This window comes from Aedes albopictus, chromosome 1, assembly GCF_035046485.1.
Source record: "Aedes albopictus strain Foshan chromosome 1, AalbF5, whole genome shotgun sequence".
In the NCBI taxonomy this organism is placed as follows: Eukaryota; Metazoa; Arthropoda; class Insecta; order Diptera; family Culicidae; genus Aedes; species Aedes albopictus.
The window spans coordinates 108,904,591-108,928,087 of NC_085136.1; the positions used below are offsets into that span (position 1 = coordinate 108,904,591).

The 23,497-nt window shown below is 41.3% G+C and overlaps 2 protein-coding genes across 3 annotated transcripts in view; one reads left to right on the forward strand and one right to left on the reverse strand.

Annotated features, from left to right (window-relative positions):
• LOC115269571 (cadherin-86C) overlaps window positions 1-23,497 on the reverse strand; it is a 589,109-nt gene that overhangs the window by 161,524 nt on the left and 404,088 nt on the right. The gene's annotated exons all lie outside the window — the stretch shown is intronic.
• LOC134285109 (uncharacterized) lies at window positions 8,589-22,150 on the forward strand. Its single transcript, XM_062845169.1, has 2 exons — window positions 8,589-13,018; window positions 13,080-22,150. Exon 1 carries the CDS (start codon window positions 11,501-11,503, stop codon window positions 12,767-12,769), a length of 1,269 nt encoding a protein of 422 aa, XP_062701153.1. The 5' UTR covers window positions 8,589-11,500; the 3' UTR covers window positions 12,770-13,018; window positions 13,080-22,150.

Consider the following 23,497-nt stretch of genomic DNA (forward strand, 5'->3'; position numbering starts at 1 on the left):
AGGTTGTTATGAACGTTTTATTCGTTTTAATCTGAAAGAACATTGTGTTCCTAATGTTGCGGTATTTGTTCCTAATGTTGCGGCATTTGTTCCTATTGTTGCGGTATCCCATTGAAATCATATGGGATACCGCAACATTAGGAACACTACCGCAACAATAGGAACACAGCAGCAAGCATATGAGGGAAAATATTGTTTTTAAATTGGTCTTTGGACAAATCTTAAGCAAACAAATAGTGCAATCTCATAATTTAAGCACAATACATCTATTAAAAATACCTTTTGGTAACATTTCAGTCGAAAAAGTGCTCAATTGCCATTACCGCAACATTAGGTACTACCGCAACGATAGGAACAATTACCCTAGGTAGAATCCACTTTGGGAAAATCTATTTAGGTATCTCATTAAGGTTACACTACCTTACTGCTATTTGATTGTGTTCAGAACAGTTGGAGTACTTAAGATTACGGAGAAGGCTGGCTTACGGAAAAGAAGTAGCGAGAGCAGTTAAGAGAAGTTTGGGGCGTGTTCAAAGGTGAGAGATGAAGGAGGATTGAGACTATATTATTTGAGGTTCCCCAAAAACTTACTTGAGCGTTATTTATCGGGTCAACATGAATAACTTGTGTACTCCCTTGAGTATAAGTCATCGGATCTACAAGAGTAACCCGCGTCGAAACCCTTTTGAAACTCACTAGAGAACCTTTGAAGCCTCTTAAGACCCCTCTGAAACCTACTGAAACATTTTAAAACGCCTTGTAGAACCTCGGAAACGTACCTGAAGCACTCTTGACTGTCTATGAAGCTCTCTCAAAAGCCTTTGAATCCTCCTGGGGCTATGAAGCCCCCTAAACCTCCATGAATCCTGCAGGAATCCTCGGAAACGCTCTAAAACGCATTTAAACGTTTCTTAAAACCCTGTGGAATTCACCCCTCAAAAAGTTTCTTGAACACCCTGAAACACTCTGAAACGCCTCTGATAGGGAATGAAGTTTCTGAAACTTTCTGAAACGCTCCAAAATGCTTTGAAAAGCCTTGAAACGCATCTAAAACACCCTGAAACTCTCTGACCCTCCTAAAGCTCTACTGGAAGTCCTTTAAGCACCCTAAAACCCCTCTATATCTTTCGGGAACCCCCTTAAACACCCTTGAAACGCCTTCAAAACCCCCTTTTACAACCCCGTGGAACTCATCCAAGGGCAGAGTCTGTAAAGACCCATAAAATCCAGCTTAAAGCATCTGTAACGCCCTGAAGTGCTTCTGATACCCCGTGGTGCTCACCTGAGAGTCTGTAAATCTCCCTAAAATCCCTCTGAAACCTTCCTAAGGTGTTTTAGAGCGTACAGCTTGGAACGCCTCTAAAGTACCCCGGAACACCACTGAGGCACATGGAGTCCCTTAAAATCCTCAAAAACCTCCTGAAACGCCTTGAAACCTGGCTGAAGCTCCTCTGAGAGCCTATGAAGCCCTCTAACTTTAGAGACGCTAAATCCCCGTGGAGAGCCAGAGGTTGTGATTACCTCTAAGATCCCTCTAAAAGCTTCTGAAATACCCTGAAACGCGTTGAAATCCCCATGAAGCTCTACTGAGAGCCTGCCTGTAGAGACCCTAAAATCCCTCTGTAACCTTCTGAAATGTCCTGATACTCATTGAAACAACTTGAAACTCCTTTGCAACTCCTGTGAAGCTCACCTGAGAACTTGTGAAACACCCCTCTGAAAGCTCCTAAAACGCCCTGAAACGCCGCTGAAACCCATATGAGATCCTGTGAAGCCCACATTAGCTCCCCGAAACCTCCTGAAGCAGCCTGAAACTCCCTGAAATATCTTGGAATGCCTCTGGAACCCCCTCTCTGAAACTCCTTCGAAAATCCACTTTAAAGCTCATCACCACTCGCCCTCTCAGAACTTCCAGAAACGGGAGGAAAAAGCTATCACCTTTCACATGTCAACAACGTAAACTATCTGCTGCACAGTTTTTTTTTTGTCAAAAACATTCCGAGAGAACTTGTGCAGATGAAGATTTTATCTGGATGTTAACTTTGCAGATCTTGCAGGAAGTCTTCATCGAATTCCATTGGGAAGCACACTTAGTCTGTGAGTTTTTTCAATAGTTTCTCAAGAAGATGTTCATGCTTTTCCAACAATTTCAACAAGTTCTTATATGACTGTTTGAAGGATTCCCTCCAGGAGCTTCTTTAAGAGCTTCTTAAAGAATTCCATCAGGGATTTCTCTAGAGCTTCTCGTAGTTTTTCCGGAAACTTCTCGGGTTGTTTTTAATTTCAGCGGGATTTCCTATTGTGAATAAGGTTACAAATTATTGAAGAAATTTAAGAAGTTTCTAGGAAATTTCTACGTTATGTTTCTTTTGAAATTTATCACGAATATATCCAGTAAATTTTCAGAAAATTCTCCTGATAATTAGCTTCATGTTATTTCTACTTTTCCTCTTGGAATTTCTCAAACAGCTTCTGCTGTTTTTTTTTAAGATTTGCTAAAAACAAATCTTTTGAAGCTAAACTGATGAGAGTTGCTCTAGGAACTCCTTTAGGAGTTCATTCACGTACTTTCCAAAAATTCCTTACCCTTCTTTCTGTTTTTTTTAAAATAATTTCCGATCGAAGAGATGAACAAGTCCTGATCGATTTCCCAAAAGAGCTACTAGAGAAATCGTAAAAGGAATTTCAGAAAAGAAAAACTCCGACTGAAATTCATGAGTGACATCCTTGAAAAAAAAACCAAGCCTAATGCCTAACCGAAATACTAGAGGAATTCTCAAAGGAACCTCGTTAGAAAAAAATGCCTTCCTGAAAAAGTTCCTCAAAGATGCTATTACCTTGGTGATTCCAAGAAGGTGGTGCTGAAAAGTTTCTCCAAGAGTTCACCAGAAAGTCCTATAGGTCTTCCGGGAGTTCTCCATTGGCGTAGCTAGCTTTTTCTTTTATCTCGCTCACTCTCCTCAACAAACACGAGAAAGAGAAGGAAGGGGGCACAGACCCCATCTTGCATCCCGCTCTTCCTCGTACTTGTTTAGGAGGATGAGCGAGATAAAGGAAAAAGCTATCTACGCCAATGGAGTTCTCAAAGGGGCCCCTTTGAACTTCCGAAAGAGTCCCATCAGAAATTTCTCTAAGAGTTTCTCATAGTTTTTCACGGGAATTTTTCGTGATGTTTTAAACTTTTACGGAACTTCCATTGCAGTTCTTCCAGGACAAGGCAAAATATTCTCTACGAATTTTAGAAAAATGAATGGCATCCTTGTTAAATTCATAAAAATAAATCATAAGTAAATAAGGCCGGAACAAATCTAATTTTCTTCTTTTGTCACTTTGCTCGTTGACTCGTCAAGGGGGGTGATGATAAATGATAAATGAATTTGATGAAAAATAACCCAAACAATTAGGCAAAATCGTCAAACTCATCGGATTTGTTAAGAAATTTTCTCAACGACTATAATTTCACTTTAAAATTGTAAATTTCTACAATAATTTATTTGTTTCCCCCCCCCCCCTCAAAATATCGAATTCCGGCAAAAATTTTCCGAGGAGGGGTGACATAAGTGAAAATCGAAATTTGTGTCAGCCACCGAATTACTAGAAGAATTATCAAAAGAACGGAATGCGCAGTCACTTTGAGACAGTCCTTTAGAAGTTTTTCCTGGGTTTCCCACAGAATTTCGTAACGAAATTTCTTCAGAAATTGTTCAAGGGGCTTCTCGAGGAACTTCTCCAAAAGTTGCTCATTTTTTACAGAAATTCTTTCAGGCATTCCTCCAGGGATCCCTGCAGAGATTTTCCAGAGATTTCTTTAGGAATTGCTTCAAAGACCCTGACCATAAAACCTTTTAGAAAAATTTTCCGTTTTTTGTTCCACAGTAGAATCTTCAGGATTTTTTTTTCGGGAAATCGCTTCAGAAAATCCTACAAGTAGGTCTGTCAAAGATTCTTTCAAACATTCCTCCAGTGTTATTTGAGCAATTTTTGGAAAATGCTTTCAATTTTTTTAAAAACTGCAATTTTGAAAATTTTCAAGAAATTCCTGAAGGAACCCTTGGGAAAAATTCCAATAAAATCCTTGCAGGATTTTTTGAGAATCTTCTACAAAAAATCCTGTAGGAATCTTTTTATAAATTTCCTGTATAAATTTCTTAAAATACTTCTGGAGAAGTTCATGGTATTTCTCAATAAATCCCCGCAGGATAATCTAGAGAAGCACATAGATTTTCCAAAGGAATTCCTGAAGAAATTCCTAAGCTGAGAAATTCTGAATGAATTCTAGGATAAACTCTTAAAAGGATCCTTCAAGAATTAGGAAAAAATCTAGAAAAATGCATGAAGGAAATCATGAAGGAATCTCTGTATGCATTTATGCAAGAATCTCTAAAAGTTCCTTCAGGATTTTCTATTTGAAAGGGTCTTTGAAAGTCATTCTAAAGCAATCCCTGGAGGATTTTCTGACGAGATATTTTTGAAGTTATCCTTGGTGAATCTACAAAAAAAATCCATTGAAAATTTATAAATAAATTCCAAGGAAAATATCTGCGGAAACGCTGGAGAAATTTCTTCAAGAATGACTTGACGAACTTTTATAGAAATCGCTGGTGAAATTTTTGAAGCAACCCATGTGGTCATTTTGAAAGGAATTCATTGGAAATTTTATTAGAGAATCCTTGGAAAAAAATGTGGAGGAATCTCTAAAAGAATTCCCAGAAATTTTATTTAAGGAATCCTTGAAAAACTTTTGAAGGAAACTTTGAAACAATTTCTGAAGCAAAATGTGAAATGTTTTGCATATCAATCCTGTAAGATGTTTCTAAATGAATTTTTGCTTTTGATTTATTAAAGGAAAAACTTGAAGAACTTTTCTCAATGATGACGATGATTTCCTGAAAAAAATCCCAGGAGGGATTTCCGCAATAATCCATCGAGGAATCTTCTGAATGAATTCTTGGAGTAATTTCTGTACGGTTTTCTAGTTGGAATGTCTTCTGAAAAAAATCGCTTGAGAACTTTAGGAAGGAACTCGTGAAAGATTTTCAGCAAGCAATTCTTGGAGGATGCTCTACATATGAAAATTGATGGAGCAATTTCGGTCGGAATCCACGGCAGGTTTTAAAGACCAATTCTTGGATAAATTACTGGATGATTTTGTAGGAAACTTTGGAATAATATCGAGAGGAATTATACAAACATATCCTTTTATGATTTCCTGAAGACATTTTCAGGGAAATCTGAGAGTTCCTAAAAACTTAAATGATTTTCTGCAGGAATTGCTAGAAGAATGGTTCTGTAAGTGAATCTTTTGAGAAATTTCTAAGGAAATCTACCGAAGAAATTCAGCTAATGAAGCGATTGAAAATTCTGAATGGATCCATTGAAGAGTTACTAAAGCAATCTATGAAGATAATTTTCAAAAAATCCTTGAATTATTTTTTAAAAGAATTCGTAAAAAAAACCTCTTGGAGGAATTTCTGGGGGAATCCATGAAAAAAATTGTGAACGAATCCAAGCAATTTCTGAAGAAATATCAGGATTTTTTTTAAGAAATCTAGTGAATTCCAGCGGGGTTACGGATGGCGCAGCAAGGTGTCTCAATAGCTGACGATAGACCATAACCAAAGAGAGCTATGTATTGTCCGGACTCGTCTTAAAGAAAACTCCTGAAGCAATGGTTGCAGATACCTTCGAAGGAATTCGTGGAATTTTTTATAGAGGATTTTGAAGGAACTCCTGGAGCAATTCATCCGTCACATCAGGTTCGTACCGCTTAGAAAACTGCTATTCAGCTAGTTCTGTTGCTTGGGATCCTTCAGGAGGGCCTTCATCCTAGAGATGGATCTCTTTGTAAAGTTCCTACAGTAACTCCTGGTTTAACTTCTGAAAGAAGTTCTAAAGGTTTTCATCAAATTACACTTACATAGAATTCGCCTAAAAAGACAAGAATTCTTTTGAGAATATTTTGGATAAATCCCTCATGGAAATTTTAGATGAGCTTGTTGAGAAATTCGGAAGGAACTGTTACAAAAATAAAAGAAAATTAATTATTACAAATGATTAACATATCACGGACACAACCTTACAAATGCATAAATAAGAAACATCACAAGTGGACACAGCACAACATATAACAAAAATGTGCCCTGTTATCCAGATGGATAACATCTTCTGATCACAGGATGACGAGGTTTCATGTATTGATTTGGGTCCATCAGTCATCCTGGAATTGTATTTTAGTTGGCAGTTTGCCTTTTAGTTCACAGTCTTTGCTGCTGTGTTCATAGCTTGGTTTTGTCTAGGAAAACTAATCCTAATCGGGCATCCCGTTTCGGGTTTCATCACTAGAGTTCTATGACTTGAAGTCTGTGCCAGGGAAAAGTTTACGTCTCTAGTACCTAATCGCGTCCGAAAATGGCCTGAATGTTGGCAATCGAAATAAGATTGCACACTTCATGAGCCTCTATTCTACCAGAACCCTCTCTCTCTCTCTTCTTGGCGTAACGTCCTCACTGGGACAAAGCCTGCTTCTCAGCTTAGTGTTCTATGAGCACTTCCACAGTTATTAACTGAGAGCTTCCTCTGCCAATGACCATTTTGCATGTGCATATCGTGTGGCAGGCACGAAGATACTCTATGGCCAAGGAAGTCAAGGAAATTTCCTTTACGAAAAGATCCTGGACCGACCGGGAATCGAACCCGTCACCCTCAGCATGGTCATGCTGAATACCCGTGCGTTTACCGCCTCGGCTATATGGGCCCTATAAATGCTAATTACTACAAGGGGAATATTTACAAGCTAAAATTCAACATGTAGCACAAAGAACGCACGAATATAAAACTTTGAACACATTAAACAATTATTCTGTCTTATTAATATAACAAATATTTATACCCGTAACAGAACCTCTCGTATTCCACAAAAAAAACTTCTGAAAAAACTGAAATTCAAATAGAAATATGCCAGAAACCTTCGAGAATGCTTTGTAGAGGGATTAAAACATCTACTAAAAATCTGTGACGATTGTGATTTGATATTCAGAGTCATCCTTCTAAAAAAGGGGCATTTTTACACTGCAAAAAAGTTATGTTATGTCAAAATCTAACATCGACTTCTCATAAGCCAACATTAGCCAGCTTAAGCTTAATTTGTTTATGTTGTACACTCTTGGTTGAGTCGATAAAAATAGACCTGCCAATTTGACTAGTCATGCCTAAACACAACAGAATCACGCTTCTTCGCTCTGACATCTGAACAAGACTCACTTTCCGTTAAGGTCGTCCTCCTCCTTGAGCGCCGGCCACACACTCGAATCGATTCACCTCTTAACACTTCAGTTGAGCAATCAATTAACCACTTATAGAATATCCGAAGGGGTCTACATTGTCAGTAGTGGCGGCAGCTACAGCGTCGGATCTCACCTGGAAAAAAGATAGAGAACAAGAATTCCAATTAAATCACAAATCCAATTTCGTAATCCGCGCGAGTGCGCTTGCTCGCTTGGCGGGAACTCGGTCAAGCTATTTAAAGCTACACGGGAACGCGGACCGCTGCTGCAGCGGTCTTATTAAACCTTAATCGATTCATTAAAACGGAACGCAGCAGCAGCAACAAGAATCTAATCGTGGTGGCGGCGGCGGCGGCGTCGGCGACGCCGCGACAGGATAATTACAATAAACGCGCTCGACTCGACGATTTCGAAACTTGACGACGAAACAATTGAATTGAATTATCGCTTGATTGTTGCATCGACGACGATCTTGTCACCCTTCCTTCGGCATCGACTACAAGCCCGACTGCGGCGCCATCGCCATCTTGGACGCTTGATTGTTTGCAAACAAATAACTTCTCCCAAACCGACGCCACCGCAAAACAAACATCAAACAAACGATCGGACTGGAGTGTCATGTACGCTGGCTACTACTTACTTCCGTCACTTCCACGTTACGGAAAATACCAATCACCTCTCTTGAAAAGTGCCCCCTCCTCTGAAAGTTCAAGACTAACTGGTCGGGGTTGGTGGAGCCACCATCGCCGCGCGACAGCTAAACAAAAGTAAGTCTTGTTTGCAAATTTACCAATCTAGTTGACGCCGCCACCGCGCACGACACAATCGACGCCATTTAAATCCTCAGGTTCAGTGATGCCAGTTTCGAGGGAGGAATTTCACAATTATTTATGTTTCCTGAAATAATGTGGCTCAAATTTCCGTAGAATTCTGAGGACTTCCATAAAATTGATCTACTGATTCGTAGATCCGTGAGAAGAGTTCATTCCGTAGATCTACGGATCTGGTATCGCTGCATTCGACGCCGGGAGGAGACCTGAGGAGACCAAAGGTGATGCCAGCTGATGGCGTCGGTCGGCGACGGCGACAATGATGACGACGCCATCTAGAGGAACAACAACGATTGACTTGTTAAGAATTATGAAACCGATGCAAATGCAACGACTATAATGAGAACGCTGCAAAGAATCTATCTAGAATAATGGTTGGGGGAGACTGAACCAGACGAGCTTGGCGTCTGAATTGATTATAAATAATCGCGCTTTTTTCTGCAGGGCCAGGGGTTAACTTGCTTGGAGCGCTGCGCCGTTTCACGTGTGTGTAGGCGGGCGACAACCAGTTCGGGCGGGTGTCGTCGAGTCGAGAGTGAACTTGGCGAGCGAGTGATCGAGAGGTGATTTTGTTCGTGTTTTGATCGCGTTTGTTTGAATGGAGACTGGAATAAGTGTGTTTTCGTTTATTTTAAGGAAGTTACTGGAGAACGCGTTGAGCGTGGCCTGGGGACGTACAACGGAATCGATCACAGCTAATCAAAGGGTGATGAGCTAACCTTGTGGGTTCCGTGCTATTACTGGAAACAGCCAAGAAAGTAAAAAGGATTATACAAGAGTTAAATTTCGCTAACTGGAGAGTTGGACGTTTCAGGACACGGAGAACTTGGTCCGCCGCGTCGTGATGGCCAAGATCAAGGTCCAACGACAGCAGCTGAAGGGCCCATATAGCCGAGGCGGTAAACGCACGGGTATTCAGCATGACCATGCTGAGGGTGACGGGTTCGATTCCCGGTCGGTCCAGGATCTTTTCGTAAAGGAAATTTCCTTGACTTCCTTGGACATAGAAGTATCTTCGTGCCTGCCACACGATATACACATGCGAAATGGTCATTGGCAGAGGAAGCTCTCAGTTAATAACTGTGGAAGTGCTCATAGAACACTAAGCTGAGAAGCAGGCTTTGTCCCAGTGAGGACGTTACGCCAAGAAGAGGAGGAGGACAGCAGCTGAAATGCGTCCTGACAAGCTAAGGGTAATCGTGAAAGTTCTCTGTCCCAAGCACAACTCAACCACATGTCTACAACTACTTGTGCAAGGACCTAGAAAGCTATTTCCAGAACAGAGTTTTGGTCTACAAGACTGATCTGAGATGCGGAAGGAGTACTCCAATCTCGGCCCTACGTTGTGGAGCACGATGTACGAAGGAATGTTGAGACTGGAGTTGTCAAGAAGAGTCAAGATCGTTGGTTTCGTGGATGACATCGGCCTAACGATAACAGGTGAGACTCCAGAAGATATAGAGAAGCTGACAGCGGAGACGATCGATATAATCCAGACTTTGGTCAAGCTGCAATTGTCTCATCACAAGACGGAGGTAGTGACTGTCGTCAGCAACTGTAGAGCAGTTCAGCTGTTCATAAACGACATCGGAGGAAGCATAACTCAATCGACGCGTGTGCTAAAACACGTGGTTGAAGATTGGAAAACATGAGACACGCAAAGAAAGGAAGGTGGACCTACTGGGTCCATCCAAATGTGTCGATAAGAGAAGTGAACAGTAACCTGCAGAAATTTCTATCAATTCATGGATGCTTTAACTACAAGCTTCTTGCATCGATTCGCATATGCATAGATCCTGCAGAGAATCTTCCAATTTCTTGGCAGAGAATCTTCTAGATTCCTGCCGGAGAGACTCCCAGATTACTACTAGGGAGTCTCTCAGATTTCTGTCAAGGCACATCCCAGATTCCTGATAGGGAATTTCCTAGATTCCTGCCAAGGAATCTACCAGATTCAAGTTGAGGAATCTCCAATATTTGTGTCGGGGAATCTCTCGGTTTCCTGTCAGGGACTCCCCAGAAATACTGACAAGGAATTTTCAGGATTCCTGTAAGGCTATATGCCAAAGAATCGCCAGGAGTCCAATGCGGGACATTGACATCCGAAGTTAAATTGAGAGATAAAGCTCTCGAAGACGGATCCGGATAAGGTAGCGCTTCAAATCCAGTTTGACTTTCTATTCCGCAGAATCGTAACTTGTTCTGCGACTTTGTTGGTTAAAGCGTAGGACTAGCGAAACAGAGTCGTGAGTTTGCATCTCACCAATGCATGTGATCATTTTTTTTTCCTCAATTTGTTTGATACTGATAATGATTTCATACGAAATGCAGTACCTGATTGGGAAACACGCCAATAGCTGTGAGGAAGATCATTTCTCCTTAGAGGATGACACCACAATTAACCAAATTAATGGTCGCAGTGGCACTATGCCCCCAAGAGGAAAAAAAATACCAGAAGGAGAGAGCTTCAAGGTACCATTACAAACAGACAAAAAGGACAGGAATGACCAATAATTTTGTCGATATTTACAGCGAAGGGTTTTATCCATGAAACACCGACTACAGCAGCGTAAACTTTTTTTAATTTCTTCATTTTTAGTTAATTTAACCTTGCTAATCACTAAACACTAGCAGCGTAAACGATATGAGGGTATCCTTGCAAAATTAGCGATTAGAACTGTCAACAAGTAACAGTAGGAAACTTCGTGCTTGTTGAATAGCCGAAACGCATGGAACGGAACGATGTGTGAAAGTCTTATTGTTCATTGGCACTTTTTTTTTTATTCTTAATCACTTAACCTAATTTACAGCTCTATTGTCCACTAGGGCACTACGTGAGCGATTTCAATTGACAGCTGCATCTACAGTATTGTACAGCGCCTAGATGTGTTCTATTATACTTTATCGAACTGGTTGCCTTTCTGCTGCTTTCACTTTTCTACTCTATACATGGTAGAATGATGAGCACAAGGATGATGGATGGTCGTTGTTCCTTTCCAGTCCGATTGGAGGTCCATTATGAGTAGCAGTTCGCCGATATCCAGGTAGTCCGGATCCGTTTGAGCCATGAGGCTCAGAAGAGGGTCAGTGTCAGCCGCTCTCGGTGAAGAGCAACTGACGAAAAATTGCATGTGCCGGGGCTGGGAATCAAACCCATGACCATCCGCATATGAAGCGAACGTGTGACCAACTACGCCACGGGCCCCGACTCATTGGCACTTGACATAAAAGTTTATGATAGTCAAAGTATGGACTTACCGACGCTGCTGAATGGAGTTGAAAATTCCTTGAGGAAGCTGAAGGACAGGCGATATTCTGGAATTGACCTTATCATTGGGATCGATCATAGTGAAAACCAGTGCTGAGAAATTTTAAGATGATTTTAAGATGATTAATTTCTGCATAGAATGTAGCTATTTTTCGTTTGGTGGCTCTTTCTATAAACAAAAATTTGGCACTGCTATGGGGAACCCACTCTCTCCGATGATAGCCGATCTGGTAATGGAAGACATTCTTGATCAGGCAGTAGAGGCTGTACCATTTCCAATTCCATATATAAAAAAGTATGTGGATGACTTGTTCCTCGCTCTTCCAGAGGATAAAATTGAAATGGTCCAAGAAATCTTCAATGGTCAAGATGAAAACCTACAGTTCACAATTGAACGAGAAAAGGAAAATCGCTTGCCGTTCCTGGATATGGTTTTAACCAGAAACCTAAACCAAGCTATTACGACAGAATGGTATATGAAACCAATATCATCGGGACGGTTTCTTAACTATCGATCTCTTCACTCTTTTTCGCAAAAAATGAATGTTGCTTTCAATTTCGCCAAACGGGTGTACACGTTCTCAACGAACAGTAGAGATAACGAAGTTGAAAGTGTGATACGTCGCCAACTCCTGATTAACGATTATCCGAACACGTTGATCAGTCGAGTCATCAATAGAGTGAAACTACGTAGACAAGAAGTGGAAACAGCTATGGAAGCGAACGAAAACAGACCAGATGAGGGAGAAACCGTTTTTCGTTCGCTCACCAATATCGAAGGACTCTCACAACAGATAATAAAAACACTGAGAAGGGAATATCCTACACGAATAGCCACCAAAACAACAAACACGGTTGGCACAATACTACCACCAATTAAGGACAAGACAGATAATGACGACCAAAGTAATGTAATATACAAGATCGACTGCAACAACTGTGATGGCTGCTACATTGGAATGACAACGACGAAGCTGAAAACACGCATATCGGGACATCGCTCAAATGTACGCAGACTGACGACACTAAGAGAAGCAGGACACACCAATTCGGACGCAGCGATCATTAGTATTAGAGAAAAGACAGCGCTAGTAGACCACGCAGCAGAAAATGACCATGTATTCAGACTAGACGATGTAAAGATATTAGATAGGACACAAAAACCATCAAATCTTCCCATCTTGGAAAGCTGTTACATATACAACACGCCACACACGGTAAACAAACGTACTGACACAGACAATCTGAACGTAGTCTACGCTGGTCTACTCCACTCTATAACAAACCTAAAAAGAACGAGAACGAATAACCAAAACAGAACCAATGTAAACATAACACGAACCAACCACACTGACACAATTATAACCGACCATACAACACACGAATAGAACGAACTTTAAACTGTCATTTTGAAAACTATACGCAAAAGTAGTGGATTGCGGTCCGGGTTCAGACTACCAAATCAGTTTTTCGAAATTTGAAGATTTTTCCGGTTCCAAAAAACGGACAAATTTGTAAGTAGTAAGTGACAATTAGGTATTCCTTAATTAACAATAACTTCTTATAGCAAAAACAAGGAATGACAGTTAAAATGTTTCAAAAAACAACTACTAGACGAAGAAACAACAATTTATTCGGTATGTGTTAAGTGTTGCGTAATGTGTTAAAAACCAATGTAAACGTCCAATAAAATTACAGATTCCCTGAAGAAGATCCAATAAGGATCGAAACGTTGGAAATAGAAAACATATAGTTGTTTTTGATCCCCGAAAAGACTGAAACGCCACAAAAATACCCAAAAAGTCTACCAAACAGTCGTCGCCAAAGCTGATGATTAATGCCTAATGATACTCGCTGTGGAGTGGGACAATATTACAAACATGCAACATAACTTCATGCGCACCAATCTTGGTAACGAACATATATCAGTGAGTGACATAAATTCTACGTCGGAGCGACGGTAACATGGGTTGTGCCAATAATGCGTTCGTCACGAATGTGTTTGTTGGCGACTAAGAATGGAGGAAAACGGAAAAAGTAGTACTCGAGGCTGTATTGTGTTCTCGATACTAAACGGATTCTCAACATGAATTCATGGAAATAGAATTCGCCCCACGGAAACTCATGAAGAGAATTATGAAAAGAGCATATATTATTTTCGAAAATAAACTCGTTTGAGATCTTCTAGAGCAGCTTTGTGAATTTTCAGAAAAAAAAAATCAGAAAATTGGTGGCGAATTTCTCAGCGAAGACCACGCAAGCATCTCTGGGCTCCTCCGAGATATTCATAGATATCTTACAGGAATAAATGGTAGATTTATTCGAGTCTTTGGGAGGTTTCATGGAAGTATTTCCAAAGCAGAATTACTAAAAAAAAAGATGATTTCTGGAAGATACTGTAAAGAAATCCATGCAAGATTTTCAAAAAAAAAAAACTAGTGGGATTTACGGAGAATGCTTGGATGATTTTCTTAAGTATTTAATCCATGGAAGAATTACTGGGAAAATCTGAATTTCTAATACGGGGAATGAAGTAATTGACGGTAATTTTGGCGGAAGTTATAAAGAAACTCTTAGAGAACTTTCTGAAGCATCTTTTGGAAGATTTTCTCAAAGAATCCCTAGAAAAATCTCTAGAGGAATTTTGATAAAATATCTGGAGAAAATTTTTGAACGAGCTTTGTTATCCCTGGAAGATTTTCTAAACAAATGGGGGAGTTTTTCACAAATGCCTGTAGGAATTACTGAAGGAATTTCTCTGAAAATGTAATGTTTTCTATTGAAATCATTCAAGAAAGTTTTGGAGGAAACTATAGAATTGTATGTATGCATGGCTTGAGTCTCGCTCTGCATGCAGTCCCACATAACTGTAAAGATTAAATTTCATTACGACCTTGAATTATACATACCGTTGTATGAAGGACAAAAAGGGAGTGTGGCGGATCCGTAAGTAGGGACACTTACGCGAATTCCGCGGTTTTAATCTCCTTTCAACAGTATGATCCAACAAGGTTAACAATGAAATACACATCACTTGTCAAGTTTGTTATAAGAAGGGCGTGTCAAATCCATTCCAACTATTGCGATAGGAGAACCCACGGAATTCAGAAACTTTTGAACGATTTCATGCGAGGTTTCTAGAAAAATTCGAAAGCCATTCGAGAACCAAATTTCCAAACGAATAATTTGAGAAATTTTCGAAGAAATTTCTGACGATTTCTAAAAAAGATTTATGGTAGATTTTCTGGAAGCACTCTAAAAACTCCTAAAAACCCCCGTAGAAGTCTCTTAAGAATTTCCGAACTCCCGGAGAAATTTCTGAATATGTATCTATAGGAATTTCTGAAGGAATCTCTGGACGAACTTTCTTGGAGCATTCCTGGAAGACATCATTGGAGAAATTTTAGAAGGAATTCATGCAAGGTTTATCAAAAAAAATCCGTAGTAAGAATCACGAAAGAATTCCAGGAGGATTTTCTTAAGTAATCTAAGAAGGAATTACTAGGGGAATCTAAATTTCTAAAACGGGAAAGCAATTTCTCACGGTTATTTTGGAGGACTGAAAGCCATTACCCCGAATCAACATATCACAGTCGTATTTATAAGAAAATTTTGGAGGAATTTATAAAGAAATTCTCAGAGAAATTTCTGAAGCAACCCATGAAAGATTTTCCCAAAGAATTCTTAGGAAAATTTTGGAATGCCCTAGAGGAATTTCTGAAAAAATCCCTGGAGAATGCTTCCGAACGAGTTTTGTAATTCCAGATAGATTTTCTGAATGAATCCGTTGAGGACATTTTTAAGGTATTCAAGGCAGATTTTGTCGTTGGAGAAATTTCTGGAAGAATCATAGTTTATTTTTTGGAAAAATTAGAAAACTTCATGATTGGGTGACTTAGCGATGCTGATTTTTTATAATTATATTCTTCTGGCAATTTTTGAAGGATTCTCAGTAAGAATCACTAAATAGATTCTTGAAAGAAACTCTGAAAATATCATTAATTTTTTTTTATAAAAATCAAACAAGAAGCTTTTGGAGGAATCTAAAGAAGAATTTTTGGAATATTTCTGGAAATTTGTTTTTGAAAAATCACGGCAGAGTTTATGAAGCATCCTATGGGAGTTTTTCTAGAAGAACTTTTTGAAAAATTTCTGATGGAATTTGTAAATTTATTTAAGAACCAAATTTTCCAACGAATTCTTTTGAGAAAATTCCAAAAAATAATATGGACGAATTTTCGAACGAATTTTTGGTGAAGTTTCCAAAAAAAAAAGATTATCTAATGAATGTCCGAAGAAGTCTCTGAAGAAAGATCGCAACTCTGAAGAAAGATCGCAACTCGTGGAGAAATTTCCGAATAATAAGCTACAGGAATTTCTCAAGGAATCTCTGACAGAAACTCTGCATGAATTTCTGAATAAATTCATTTTTAGAGTTACCCATGCAAGATGTTCTAAAAAACTCTTTATGAATTATCTGGAGGCATCTCTTGAGAAAAAAATCTGAAGAAATCAGGGTTGCCGAATTTTTAAATACGGAATCACATTTTTTTTTAATTTAGAAATTTTACAGATTTTTTGAAAAACAATACTTCTTCTAAGTTTCAATTTCAATTTAAATACTTACGTAGTACTGATTGAAAATACCGATTTTTTTACTATCAAATACAGATAAACAGTTTTTCTACGAAAAATATATAGAGTGAAATGCGGCAACCCTGAATAGAATTCCTGAAGTGTCACCAAAGAAAATTTCCGAATGAATTCTTGAAAGGATTTCTCAAAGCATCCGTGAAGGGTTCGATGATTTTTTAGAGGAATCCTTGAAGAAATCGTCCAAAGGATGCCTAAATGATATTAAAAAAAATTGAGAATTTTCTTAAGTTTTCTTGAAGAATTATTTGTACAATTTCTGAACAAATCTTTGAAGGAATATCTCAGGCATTATCCAAAAAAATCTGATTAATGTGAATTCCAATCAATTGGAAATTGATTCACTTTATCAATGAAGGAATTCTTAGAAAATTTTCTGGAGCAATCTGTAAAGGAAGTTTAAAAAAAATCCCTAGAGGAAAAAAAGGAAAATTTCGTGCAAACCGCCGGAGGAATTTCTTAAGAAAACCCTGAAGCGATTTCTAAAGTAATCCCTGGAGAATTACCTGAATCTTCAGGAAGAGTTAAAGTTGGATTCTTAAGCAATGCATGCGACATTTTTTTTTTTGAATATTCCTAATAAAATTTCTGGAGGCTTCGCTACATAAATTTCTAAAAAAAACATGAAAAGAACTTTGAAACAATCTCCGAAAAATTTCATCTTTAAAAGTTGAAAATAAAATTTTAAGGAATTCTTGGGAAAATGTCTGGAGGAATCATCTCAATGGTTAAATTTCCAAACGATTCCTTAAAGGAACTTCTGAAAGCATTTTCCAATGATTTTCTAAACATTTTCTGGAGGAATTTTTTATCCTCATTCCAAAACAGAGACAAATCACGCCAAAGCGTCTGGAATTACAGATGACAAGCTGCATTTGTGTTTGCACGCTGTGCACTAATACTGAACCGATTGACCCTCATTCGGGCCGAACTTGGCGACCATCGTTCAGCAGCGAGTGTCATAATTTCTGCATCGGAGCGACGGTAACGTGCGTTAGTTATTGAGATTCGCAAATTATGAGCGCGGTGGGATTTCCTATCGTATCAATACGTTTGTCTCGAATATATTTGTAAGAGGAAAAAGAAGAATGTAGATGTCGAGGCGTTTTTTGTGTTATGAAGATGATGGTGCACAACACTGGTTCAACCGATACAGTGACAGCTCACCTCGAAGAAAAAAAGCCTGCAAACTTTAAATACATTTGATAAACTAAACAATTGCTCCATAAATCAAGATATTTTCTAGTTTGATTCAATATCAGGTAGAAATTTAGATTATGGAATAAACCAACTGATAGAGGATTGAGAAATTCTTAATAATTGTAAAAAAGTTCATGGTACTCTGTAAGATCAGCAACAGGCTCTGTCCTAGTTGGTACAATGTACCAAGCCAAGAAGACAATGAAAATGAACAGTTTCGATCTCTTTATCCATTGTACAGCTTCCATTTGACCTTTCTACAAGTTTCCCACACTTATTCGAACCGATCATCCACAATCGCAATACTATATGTGTCACTGAATCGCCATCCGCCCATGATAGTTTCCCATAGTTTCCATTATGTAGTGTTTGCACAGCTGCAACAGCAGCACTCACTAATCCCCTTGGTTCTTAAAATAGATTTCCTCGTTTGTTGTAACTCAATCTCGGTTGTATGTAAATTAACTCTCGCTTTAGGAAACCACTCCGACTCCATGTCCCTGTACCACCATCAGCTTCCTATTGCACCCAATCCGTGTGGTTGTTAAGACCCAAACAGAGTTAATCATGCGAGTTGCGGGGGAGTTCAACAACAGCAACAAGATTAGGATGGGGGCTCAATCCGACGACGGAGTCGCAGAAGTTTGATTCAAACGCAGCAGTGGACCCCTAGCCCCCTCATCGATGTGATAAATCAAATCAGCTAAAATCATATGAGCGGAAGGGTGCGCGCACAATGTAATCCCTTAGCGTCGTCGTTTCGCGTCGTAACACGTTTGAAATGAGGAACCCCCGACGACGATGACGCCGACCGGCGGAGTCTCGGGGTATTTTCATCGCCCGCGGATTAAATGGCGCCCGCAATCCGCGATCCGCCGCGATCCGACTGCGAACTGGCAGCGTGTTTTTGATTTATGAAGCTGCCAACCAGTAATTAGCATTCGGATTTGCATAAGTGGGCATTTTGCTTTCGATTGGGTTTCGATTCCGACCGAACGGAGATTTGCCGCCGTCGCGTCATCATCATCGTCGAACCGCGCCGCGCCGCGCACTGACAAATGTGTGTCCCCCCTTCCTTGATAGGTAAGATCTTTAGCGCGGGAACGAGCGATAGATCGATATTTTGAAACGCGATCATGTGCGATGACGATGGCTAGGCAGAGATTGCACATAGTTCGCCTCCTTGAACCCTTTTGTTCGTTGTTCCCAAAATCGATCGGCTCAATCTATGCCAATCGCCGCACCAAGATCCACTGACTTTCTACCTAGCACTAGATCATGTCGCTATGCCGTAGTCTCGCGTTGGACTGTTGTGTTTTGGACGAGAGGTCCCCGGGACTGGGTGTGTTGCACCCAACAGCAATCCCCTTGCGAACGGATCCCTATCGGGCGTGTATCTCTACCACTCGGAACTTGGCCAACAAAAAGGGTCCCATCAGGGCGAGCAGTTTTTGCGACGATTGTTGTGAGCTCTTCCCACGCAACCAAAATGGTACCAGTTCAGCAATGCGCTGAGTCAACAGGAGAAGCCAATTTGAAGGGAGGTGGGTCACACGGGGAGGTGGAAGCTCCCGAGCGTCTATCCCCGGCGAAAACTGGCGTTTGAGCCTAAGTATATCGCACTGTATTTGGAAGACATTCCAATGCAAACCCGCCAGCGATGGAAGCTCCAATCTCCAACTTCATCGGGAGCATCCGCATGCACGCCGTATTACTGGGGTACCGCGGGACCGCTGCAGCAGGAGGCATGTTACTGTACCATCTATCAGAAGAAGATCAGATTTGGCTTGTCTTCTTACACGCTCACCATCTACGGGACGCTAGAGGTATTGTTCAGGTACTTCGAGTATGGCTCGTGAGAGATTACAGGTCCCAACAGGAACAAACTTTTCAGGAAGCGCGGTAATGAACGGTACATCGCCAAAGTATACAACTCGGCACTAAAGTGCCTGACCTGCCCAGAGGATAGAAGCTATGCGAAGGTTCGATCTTAATATCCAGGTACAAGCCGAAAACCTAAAATTCGACAATAGTGCAGGCCACTGTGTGTCGCCCTGCGAGCAGACCCATATCGCATGCCCGCCGACAGCGGGAACTGGGTGCCGGATAAGACCTAGCTAGTGGCGATCTTACAACTGACCAATTTCCATTCCAATAGGTTGTTTCCACTTCTAAAGAGGACTTCGCAATAGCGAAGATTACCGGGGTGTACTAATGTATAGTATGCTCCTCCCAGCTAGCCAGTTCTCGTCCACACAAGATTCGCTATCTATCGGTAGCTGTTCGGTTTCCCAGATCTTGACTCTGATGCAGACAGATGGCCAACTTTTCCGAGCTCATCTTGATGAGTTCAGCTGCGATACCGCCCTTACCAGCCGCTTTGTTGTTTTTGAGCTGGTGGATGGCATCCTTAACTTCCCTCAGCGTGGGAGTTGGTTCGTTCCCGTCCTCTGCTGCACCAACATAGTCAATTTCTCCGCTGCCTTGGTCCTCCGTGCCTACATTCTCTTCGCCATTCAGGTGCTCGTCGAAGTGCTGCTTCCACCTTTCGATCACCTCACGTTTGTCCGTCAGGAGGCTCCCGTCCTTATTCCTGCAGATTTCGGCCTGCGGCAGGTAGCCTTTGCGGGATGCGTTGAGCTTCTGGTAGAACTTGCATGTTTCCTGTGAACGGCACAGCAGTTCCATTTCCTCGCACTCCGCTTCTTCTAGGCAGCGCTTTTTCTCCCGGAAGAGACGGGTCTGCTGCTTCCGCTTCTGTCTGTATCGCTCCACATTCTGTCGAGTTCCATGCTGCAGCATTACCGCCCGCGCTGCATCCTTCTCCTCCACAACCGCTCTGCACTCCTCGTAGAACCAATCGTTTCGTTTCGGCATGAAACAGTAGTTATACCGGCCATAGCCATTAAAGCGAACTTTGGGACTTGCACTGACATATTCAGAGATGGATTTCCGGAAAGGTGGTGAAGGCAATGATTGATTCTACTGCTACAATACGACCTGGCGACCAATCTATCTGCTGGGCGCCATTCAGAAGCTGCGGGAACGGGTAATTTTGTCGAGGCTTATGATCTATATCGGGAGGTCAGATGACGCCGGACTTTTGGACAACCAATTTGGCTTCCGAAAAAAACGATCGACGGTGGACTTTGATCAGGCCAGTGACCAAAATTACCCAGATAGCGTACCAAAAGAAGCGACGGAGAATCTGCTACTGTGCGGTTGTCTACAGTGTCTGCTGGACCGCTATTGATAGCACCATTCACGCCTAGGCGTCGCGGAAAGTTTTTGCCGGATCCTAGAGAGCTTCTTCCGGGACATGTTGCTTCTCTACGACACCGAGGCAGGAGAAAAGCGCTACCGTATTACCCCGGAGGTACCCTAGGGATTGATTCTGAGCCCAGTACTACGGAACGCGATGTACGACAGCGTAGTACGTCTCACACTACCTCCGGGTGCCAGATGTGAAGTTGCTCGGCTTTGCAGATGACATTACGCTTGCGATATATGGCGATAGAGTAGGTTCAGTTTACCACATCAAACTCGATCAGCATAGTGGAAGATTATACTTACCCAAGCAACACGACTTGTTGCTAATCCAGTAACAGCAACCTTAGTGCAATTTATTCACTGTCCGTATTACGGACGACAGAACACAATTGCTTCTTCTTTGAAACCCAAAAAGCGCAGATTCTGAATTCTTATGCAACATAAACGAGGAGGAATGATAAAAAAGATTTTGTCCAGACTCGAACCATGGACACCAGGAGTATTATCTACTCACCTTACATACTACACCAAAAGCTCTGTGAGAGAATCGATGCTCAACACACCATAAAAGCTACTGAAGTTACTTGTTACTTTATTGCACCTTCTTTGTCACAAGTTAGCGCACTGTCAAAATGAAAAGACGCTCAAGTTTTCTGTAACGCATATGGAACCTAATCTGAACAAACGAACCAGAGTTGGATGTTTCATGCATGTTACATAACACATTTAATGTAAGCTGACTGTATTATCACTTGCGAGCAATATGTAAGCTCCGCCTCCACGAATCGATGTCAAACACGTGGTAATTTGTGATTTCTATGAAACAAAGCCGCAACTTCACGAATTTCGGAGTTTAAATGCAACTCAACTGACAAGATGGAAGTTTCGTGTGCTTCTAGTGCAACTCATTTAGACCAAAGCATAAAAAGCCACAATCTGCATGATGTTGCAGGTGCTGCTTGGGTATGATACACATGTGATACGCGAATCACTGTACAATTGCACTTGGAATTAGTGCCACACAGAAAATTATATCCGTTCAAGTCAGTCGTGTTAGAATTATTTTGACACTGCGTACCGTGGTAGGTACGTGTATCACACTTGTATCGTCTGTCCGGGATATTAGATGAGGTAGAGACAGCTGGAACTCGTCCACCACAAAACTGAGTCTTGGTTTCGGGCTTTGTTTCTGCAAATCTAAGCTTTTGTTCTCCAGGAGAAGTGGCTCACAACAGTGTCTGCTCCCCATGTAAAGGGTGGATGATCAACGTTTCAGTACCAGTGAAGTACTTTAAGTCAACTGTACATCTTGGTTCTCCGGAAAGTTAGGGGGCTGGAACTCAAGGCTGCAGCAACGCAGTGTCAGCAACCCAGATCAATGGCAATGACCCCAGCAAACAAAAAGGACTTGCTATTGGAAACTCGGTACGTTCCAATCTCCCAACTTCATCGGGAGCATCCGCATACTCGCCGACCTATTGAATGACATTGGCGAAACGAAAACGGCCTATGACTCATCGATTTTGCCGCCTTAAAGAACGTGGCCATACCTAGCATCTTTTACAATACAGTCTCCCTTATCATTACCTGGAGATCACTACAGCGAACGGAATCGCAAATCGAGCACGTTCTTATTGATTGGCAACGCTTCTCCGATATTATCAACGTCAGGACCTATCGTGGCGCTGACATCGACCCTGACCTGACCACTACCTGGTCAAACTGCAAGCAATACTCTCTACGGCGACTGAAGCAACCGGATGCTGCCACAGCATCCGACGTAGAATCTCAAAGCAGCGTTACCAGGCGAGGGCGAGCTCAATGTTGCCTCTCTATAAAACTACAACAGTGTAATCGAGAGCTCCCTGGGATACGTGAAAATAGGTGGAAGGAAAGAATGGATCGACGAGGAGGAGTGCAGAGCTATTTTGTTGAAGACGAAAGCGGCGCATGCAGTAATGCTGCAGCACGGGACCCGGCAGAACGTGGAACGCTATAAACAGAAGCGAAAACAGCAGACAACCTCCCCAATCAAAAGAAAAAAAACACCGCCTGGAAAAGACGAAGTACGAGAAAATGGAACACTGAAGAAGGTTAAGGAAGCCATTCACCAAAGCAGCTGGTAAGGATGGTATCGCAGCTGATCTTCTTCTGTCGTCTCTCACCTAAAACGAATGAGTTCGTGGGGTGTTATCAAGCCGACTTCATCGACGGCCGGTCGACAACGGACCAGCTTTTCATTGTTCGGAAAATCCTACAGAAATGCCGTTGATACTAGATATCTACGCATCACCTGTTCATCGACTTCAAGGCGGCATACGACAGTATCGACTGCACACAGCAATGGGAAATCTTGGATGAAAATGGATTTTCTGGTAAGCTGACCAGACTGATCAAAACAACGATGAACGGTGTGCAAAACTGTGCAAGGTTTCCAGCTGAACTATCCAGCTTATTGGAATCTCGAGTGCGATATTAAGAATATCCGGTCAATTTTTTTGTCTTTTGAGAAATACATGGACATAATTGCCAGAACATTTGGAACTATAAACTCGCCTAAAACGGGAATCCACAAAAGTCGGACCGGTGCGGTGGTATATGCGTAAAAAAAACAAAGTTCATGTTGATATGTGTAGCTGAACACGGCTGCATTCGTCTACGAAGGATTTTCATGAACAATGAGAAGAGGATATCATCATGGCGAAGCGACAGTCGTAGAAAGTCGTGATTACGAAGTGAATAACCAGGATCGTTAACATCAACTAATTGCAGAGGATTAGGAGCATTTTGACGCCATTTAACAATTTGCCGATGAACAGAGCTTCAGCTGTCTTTCGTCTGCGTTCCAACGTCTGAAATCCCAGCAAACGGCTCCTGTGTTCATGGGCTCTTGAGAAAACTGCGGTCGATAAAGACATACATATAGGTCTATATATAAAGACATACATATAGGTCTATATATAAAAATGTAGTGGTATACGTGGGACCGCGCA

Coding starts and splice junctions, on each gene's coding strand:
- LOC134285109 (XM_062845169.1), top strand. CDS start 11,501: ATGATTAATTTCTGCATAGAATGTAGCTATTTTTCGTTTGGTGGCTCT.